Below are 7,903 nucleotides of genomic sequence, written 5' to 3' on the forward strand. Positions count from 1 at the left end.
TTGAGATATTTACTTTTCCTAAAATGCTGCATCCATGGATCCATATTGCACGACTAGATTGTAGATAAAATGATGATTTCTGAGCACCGGATGTGCATCAGGCCGTGCAAAAAAGTCAAACCAATGCATCAACAATGAAAAAGAACAAATATGAAATTATTTTTGTGTTAAAAAACGTATTTTGGTTCTCACCTGTACCCCTTTTTTGAAGGTTTAAAGCTTGTTTTGCTCTCTAAAATGGTTTAAATAAAAAAAAAAGGTAGGAGCTTAGTAGGGTGTCATGTGGTACCCCACAAATAATAAGGAATCTAGAGCAAGAAACAATCAAAGTGGGCATGAATCTACAAATGGTAGGGTCGGTGGGTTTAGTACATTCAACAAAATAGTCTTGAAATTAATTACTTTTTGTCTAAGACTTATTTTTTTTCCAAGAATAGTTTTATCTTTTAAACATTTCTCCTGAAGCTTTGTAAACTTTAAAGCAGAAAGTTAAAACAAAAATCCTGGGCTACCCAAGAGTGAGAAACTAGTCTGAATAGGGCATGGGAAGGTTTATTGCTTCCTTATGCAAAAAATCACAAGGAATCATGACCAAAAACAGTATTTTTGTTTTTTAATTTGCCTCCAGGACCAGTTTCTTGCACTTAAAACCCTAATTTACAGTTTTCCTCGTCAAGCATTACAGTAAAAAAACAAAACAGATAAGATTTAATATTTTTTGGCAACAAGCTGGCTTTTGTTTTCTTTTTATCTGTTACTGGCAGTTTCTGACTGTTTCTGACTCGGCATTGATGGTAGGCAATCTGACTGCAGCTTTTCTGCAGTGCGGCGTCTCACTGACCCCCTCTGCTGGTCATTGCGGGCGTGACACTCTGTTGCTTAAAATTAAAATTAAGAACATAAACATTTAACAAAATTAACAATCTTCACTAAATACATATATGCGGTGAAAGGGTGAAAATGCTAAAAATAAAATAAAAGAAGAAAACAACGACGTCAATTACAACGACGGCCGGTAGGAACGAATTCTCTGCCTTTGTTGTTTCCGGGGGGAACCTATTAGAAGATGGAACTAGAAATGTAAACATTACAAACGAAGGCGGAGGGCTATTTGATTTTAAAAGTTATTTGGGGGGGGGAAGAGCAAACAGCACGGTGAGCATTTAACATTATCTATTAATTATAGTATTTTAGGATTTCAGAGTGTTTAAAAAACGTGATTCTACAACGAGCTGTCGTCTAAAGCGGTTAGAGTTGTTTAAGCCTTTATTGACAAAACAAAAAACAGTTTACTTAAATTTAAACTGACGAACTTTAAAACTCATGTTTTAAGTGGAATTTTTAGCGCGTTAATTTGTTTTATCCTAAAGTTCCACACTTACACGAAAAACAGTTTTGCTTCATCTTTTCAACAAAAAAAAACTTTATTGCAAAATGAGGACTAACACAATCCTTATTCCAAATAAAACTTTATATACAAATTTGGATTTATTTATTTTAAGGTGTGTTTTGTTTTTATTTTATTAATGACGTTTTTGCAAATTTCTGATTTATCAGAAAGAGTTATATTACTGCCAGTAAATGTAATAAAAAAATGTATTATTCCCACAATTATGCATAAAAAAATAGCCTTTCAGCGTAAACTGTTTGTGACAAACATAAAGAGTAAACGCAGAATTCAAGTTTTAAATTAAGTCCAGTCCTGATAGATCCTGTCAATTGTCAGTCAACAACTTCAATATAAATAGTGTTTTAAATTAAGATTTACTCGATTGTATTGGATTTTTCTTAATGCTTGAAAGTCATGTCAAAAGAAAATGGCAAGTTTAGGGCAACGCGGATGGAAAAAATATTGTTTTTCTTCACGTTTTATAAGATTATTACTGAAAATCTGAACGTGATAGTTGTTTGCTCATTTTTCAAGGACATTTCTGAAACCTTGTGCATTTTTTTGCGTGTGTATTTATTACTATCACCAATCCGGGGCTAACCCATCCACTCTAAACTGGTCAAACTTCATTTTTTTTTACTTTTGGCTTTTTATTTCACAGAAATTTGGATGCTAAACTTTTAATAAAAGGGTTGTATTTGGGGGAAAGCAACTGTTTTGCGTTTGTGTTTTTTGCGGCTAACTGAAATTTTCTCCCGTGTATTGCGGACACAGGATGGACGACGCGCCTTCCAAAAGCGATGCAGCCAGCGAGCAGACGGTGGCGGCGCAGGTTCCCTTCAGTCACCTGTGCACGACCTTAGAGAAGATCCAAAAGGCCAAACTGCGTCCAGAGAAATCCAAGATCCTTGGGGATTTCATCGGGTCATGGCGAAACTTCCACGCCGCCTTGCACAAAAACAACCCCCGAACCGCGGACTCCTTCTATCCGGCCATGCGCCTCATCGTCCCGCCGTTTGAACGCGAGCGAATGGCGTACGGCATCAAGGAGAGCATGCTGGCGAAGCTGTACATTGACGTGTTGGGCCTGCCGAAGAACGGGCCGGAGGCCAACAAGCTGCTGAACTACCGCGCTCCGACCACGTCCCAGGGTGAAGCCGGAGACTTCGCCGGCATGGCGTACTTCGTGCTGAAGAAACGATGCACCAGCCAGGGAAACCTCAGCATCAAAGAGGTCAACGACTTCCTGGACTCGGTGGCGCTGAACAACGCCAGCAAGAAGAAGGATCTCATGAGGAAGAGTCTGCTCCACCTCATCACCCAGAGCTCCGCCCTGGAGCAGAAGTGGCTCATCCGGATGATCCTGAAGGACATGAAGCTCGGCATCAGCAAGGAGACCGTGCTCCAGGCCTTCCACCCGGACGCCGCGGAGCTTTACAACGTCAACACAGACTTGAACAAGGTGTGCCAGCAGCTCCACAACCCTTCGGTGTCTTTGAGCGACGTCTCCATCGGACTCTTCTCCGCTTTCAAGCCGATGCTAGCCGCGGTGGCTAACATTCGCAACGTGGAGAAACAGATGGGCAACAGCCCCTTTTACATCGAGACGAAGCTCGACGGCGAGCGCATCCAGCTCCACAAGGATGGGGACGTCTACAAGTACTTCAGCCGAAACGCCTTTGAGTACACGCAGCAGTTCGGAGGCTCGCCGCTGGAAGGTTCCCTGACGCCGTACATCCACAACGTCTTCAAAAGCCACGTGGCGAACTGCATCCTGGACGGCGAGATGATGGCGTACAACCCCACCACGGAGACCTTCATGCAGAAGGGGAGCCGGTTCGACATCAAGAAGCTGATGGACGACTCGGAGCTGCAGACGTGCTTCTGCGTGTTCGACGTGCTGCTGGTCAACGACCAGAAGCTCGGCAAAGAGGCGCTGAGGAAGCGCCACGAGATCCTCCAGACGGTTTTCACGCCCGCCAAGGGGCGGATGCATCTGGTTCCGAAGAGCGAAGCCAGAAGCGTGCAGGAGGTGGTGAGCGCGCTCAATGACGCCATCGACAGCCGGGAGGAGGGGATCATGGTGAAGGACCCGCTGTCCATCTACAAACCGGACAAGCGCGGGGAAGGCTGGCTGAAGATAAAGCCCGAGTACGTGGACAGCCTGATGGACGAGCTGGACCTGCTGATCGTCGGAGGTTACTGGGGGAAAGGGCGGCGGGGGGGTATGATGTCACACTTCTTGTGCGCCGTCGCCGAAGCTCCAAAGCCGGGCGAGAAGCCGTCGGTCTTCCACTCCCTGTGCCGCATCGGATCGGGTTACACCATGAAAGAACTGTACGACCTGGGCCTCAAGCTGGCCAAACACTGGAAGGTGTACAGGAGGAGCGACCCGCCACCGTCCCTCCTGTGCAGCACCGAGAAACCCGAAGTCTACATCGAGCCCTGCAACTCCATCATCGTCCAGGTGAAGGCGGCGGAGATCATCCCGAGCGACATGTACAGGACCAACTGCACGCTGCGCTTCCCCAGGATCGAGAAGATCCGAGACGACAAGGAGTGGCACCAGTGCATGACCCTGGCCGAGCTGGACCAGCTCCGCAGTAAGGCGTCCGGGAAGCTGGCCTCGCGCCACCTCCGCATCGACGACGGCGACGACCAGCCGCAGAAGAAGAAGAAGCGCAAGCTGCCGACCAAAGCCAAGAAAGCGGTCAGCATCCTCGACCACTTCAAGCCCCAAGATCTGTCCGCCGTCTCCAAGGAGACGGATATGTTCGAGGACGTGGAGTTCTGCATCCTCAACGGCACGGAGGACCACCCAAAATGCGAGCTGGAGAAAGGCGTTGCCAGGTAAGAAGAGAATGAGAAGCCTGTCGGCTGCAGAAACAAAAAAAGATCAGGATTTCAACCTTTTTCTAGCAGATTTGGCCAGAAAAACAGGTAGTTTAGTTTAAGAAGTTGACGTGGAGCAGCTTTTCTGGTAATCAGAAATTTAAATTTCAAGGCAACAAGTGAGCGGTTTGGTAAATCAGTAAAGATGATAAGGTTGCTTTAAGCAGAACAGTAATAAAAGGAGAACCAATCCACTCGATGAAATGCAAAAACCTATTTTTTAGACATCAGTCTTTGTCTGCAGAGCTCCGGTTGTACGTTTGGTTCCTTCAGCCAGTAAACTTCCGTTACGAAATGCTGGGTTTCAAATAAAATCCAACAACTGAACTGATTTCAATGTAGAAAATGTGAAATCAATCAATTCCACGAACTCTGGGTTATTTTCTAGCCATAAAAACAAATTTTTTTTGTTACTTTCAAACATGAGAATTCCCGATTGTGATAAAAAAAGGTTAATTTTTCTTTATTTTATGTTAGTTAAGCGAAAACAACAAACTATACTTCATATTTGACATAAATTGAGTCAAACATTGCAGGATTGAATTGATCTAGTGGTTGTACTCGCCTCTTCGATGTTTATGTAACAGAAAAAAAAGTAAAAATTTGTCCAATAATCGTCCATAGTTAAAAAATTCCTTAGTGTTTTTTTTTTTTTTTTTGCTGTGGCAAATTTAAAAAAAGCTAAACTGATTTGGTCCCTTATTGGCTCATGTGGATAAAAAAAAATCAACTCATAAAATGATCCTCTATCCACTTTATCGACATTCCAATCATTCCAACTGTTATGATGAATAAACCTCTTAAAAGACCAATAACCTCTTTACTGCAGCATGTTCGCCACCTGCAGGTGGAAGAGGCTTAGAGCGAAATGTTAAAGCGGTGCAGATCTATTGGATCTCGCTCCGGGCTTTTTCTTTCACAGCTCTATTCCGATATATGAAAGATTTGGCGTCATAGAAGCTCGTCCGATTCTCAGTTTCTCCTCCATGATCCAGTTTTCGAACGGTTGGCACCGAATAAAAGGGACGCCATGCGTACGTCACTACCAGATCGCAGTCCCTGATTGGTTCAACTTGTTTTGACGTTGGTGGTGCTTTCAATGGCCGTCCGCTTTGCACGTCCAACCCGAAAAAATGGACTTGCGTAGCCCGTTAACTTTTCATTTGAAGTGGCCGAGGGCGGTGTGAACGCAGCCTTGAAGTCGCATTTACCAGAGACCTGTTTAGCTCAAATGACAGTAGGGTCAGGGGCGGAGCTACAGGGGGGCAATGGGGGGCCCCCAAGCAAAAAGCTCAGCTCCTTGAATTTGTGCTTCAGAATTAGTGTCAAAATTGTCAAAAATGATGAAATTATTCAAACAAGCTCAGGTAAGCACTGCAAAAACACCAGAAGCTATGTATTTGTGTGAAATCATACTTACTACGCCCCCGGAATTCTGGTCTTTCAAGAATTTCTACGCTTTTTGCTACTTTTTTACATTAGAAAAAAGCATTTTGGCAAAAAAATAACTGCAGTTTTAACATCAACAGTGATAATAAAACAGTTTGAAATAGGCATTTTGATTTTTACAACGGCTTTCCACTATTCTGTTCTCATTTGCCACCCTTCCAAAGCCTTTTGCCCCCCTCTCGTCTCCCCACCCCCCTCAAATAAAAAGTTCTAGCTCCGCCCCTGGATAGCGTTTAATAATGTAAGCAAAATACGTCCATCATATCAGCAGCAGTAAGTAATTTATTTGTACTTTTTGACAAACACAGAGGAGCTAAAGTTAGCGGATTAACCCTTGTGCTATCTTAGATGACCCCACCCTCACATTGACGTGTTCTCCCTACCATGACAAAGGTGGATAAAGGTGGAAAGATTTAATGTAATACATGGACATCAGTGAAGATCATAAATCATTGAAGAAAAAAGGTTCAGAGCACTGTCTAGTGGGTCTTGATGACCCAACTCCCAATGGTAAAGTGCCTAGGATAGCACAAAGGTAAAGAAGGTCTTTCCCTCATTCTTATGGTTAACTGTGTCCGTTTCCACGGCAGCTGTGGCGGGATTGTGGTCCAAAACCCCGGGCGGGAGACCTACTGCGTGATCGCCGGCGCGGAGAACATGCGCGTGAAGAACCTGATCTCCTCGGACCAGCACGACGTGGTGTGGGCCTCCTGGCTGCTGGAGTGTCTGGAGCGGAAGGAGGTGGCGCCGTGGCAGCCTCGCCACATGATCCACATGTCCCCCACCACCAGGGAGCACTTCGCCAAGGAGTACGACCCCCACGGCGACAGCTACTTCCTGGACACAGACGGGCAGCAGCTGCGGGAGGTTTTCGGGCGCATCGGCGACGCGGAGGTGGAGATCAGTGTGGCCCAGGTGGAGGAGCGCTACGGCTTCAGCGACCTTCCGACCAGCATGTTCAGACCCTTCACGGCGTACGCCGACGTGTTTGCCCGCGTCGGAGAGCCGGACACGCTCATACCTGCCACCTGCCTGGAGATCAGGGCGCTGGAGTTCCGTTTCCACGGAGGGCGCGTGGTGGAGAGGCTGGAGGAAGGAGTTTCCCACGTTCTGGTGGAAGAGGAGAGCCGACTTCTGGAGCTGAGGACTCTGAGGCGCTGCTTCAGGAGGAAGTTCAAGATCGTCAAACACACGTGGGTCACCGACTCCATCAAAAACGGCGTCCTGCTGGACGACAGAGAGTACTTAGTTTGAAACCAGAGAGTTTCACGTGTTCTCATTACGAATAAATGCTGCTGATTATTTCAAATATTTCACTTTCACGGTTTTTACTTCAAATCCTTTCTTTCACCAAAAGGTCCATCCTGTTTTATTTTTATTGTTCTAAATTTTTATTGGAAATTATGAACAATAAAGTTTTGAAGGTCATTGTAACAATTATTACTCACATTTTCCAGTTCTTATACAAGTTGACTTATAGAAAAAAAAAACAAAAGAAATTAAAAAAAAAAAAGTTTTCCATTTCAGCCCAAAAAAAGTTGTTTTTTTGATCTCAGCATAAAAAAAGTAAAATAGTTTGTTTTAATGCCTAACACGTTTTTTTTAAATGATTTACAGCAAACATATGTATTATACCCTTCCCCTTAAATGTTTTTTATTTAAAAAAAAAAAAAAAGAAGTAATTGAAAATGTTTTTTTTATTTTCCAAAACTGCATTTATAATAATAATGTGTTCTATTTTTGTTAGATTTTGATAGGAAATTTAAAGAAGAACGCCTAAAATCATCAGATCATCATTTATTAAACTAAAAAAGACGAGTTTAGAAAAATGTTTCATTTTATTCCTTTTTTCCGCTAGACAGGATTTAAAGAAACAAAACACTTTTTTTTTTTATTTCAAATCTGCCTGGATGACATCACTATGACATCACCGGCCTGATTCTCGTCATTTCTGTTGGAACTTAGAGCATAGAAGGCTAGTTTTGGCTTCTGTGCTCACTTGAGCTTTAATGTTTTGAAGTGTGTGTGTGTGTGTGGGGGGGGGGGGAGTGTGTGTGGGGGGCGGCAGCCTTGATTCTTTGATTATTGTTATGGGATCAATAAAATTTGGAGTATGCTGGCTTGGTCATCTTATTTCAGAGGGATTTATTTATTTGCTGCTGAGAAGAACCT

General features: G+C 43.9%; 1 protein-coding gene across 1 annotated transcript; it reads left to right on the top strand.

The window, feature by feature from the left end:
- The first annotated feature begins 1,056 nt into the window (after positions 1–1,056).
- On the top strand, positions 1,057–7,552 carry lig4 (DNA ligase 4). Its single transcript, XM_004066567.4, has 3 exons — positions 1,057–1,155; positions 2,165–4,240; positions 6,322–7,552. The coding sequence occupies exons 2-3, from the start codon at positions 2,166–2,168 to the stop codon at positions 6,983–6,985; spliced, it is 2,739 nt and encodes a 912-aa protein (XP_004066615.1). The 5' UTR covers positions 1,057–1,155; position 2,165; the 3' UTR covers positions 6,986–7,552.
- Positions 7,553–7,903: the final 351 nt, after the last annotated feature.

This window comes from Oryzias latipes, chromosome 2 (genome assembly GCF_002234675.1).
Source record: "Oryzias latipes chromosome 2, ASM223467v1".
In the NCBI taxonomy this organism is placed as follows: Eukaryota; Metazoa; Chordata; class Actinopteri; order Beloniformes; family Adrianichthyidae; genus Oryzias; species Oryzias latipes.

Coding starts and splice junctions, on each gene's coding strand:
- lig4 (XM_004066567.4), top strand. CDS start 2,166: ATGGACGACGCGCCTTCCAAAAGCGATGCAGCCAGCGAGCAGACGGTG. Junction 4,241..6,321: donor CTGGAGAAAGGCGTTGCCAG/GTAAGAAGAGAA, acceptor TTTCCACGGCAG/CTGTGGCGGGATTGTGGTCC.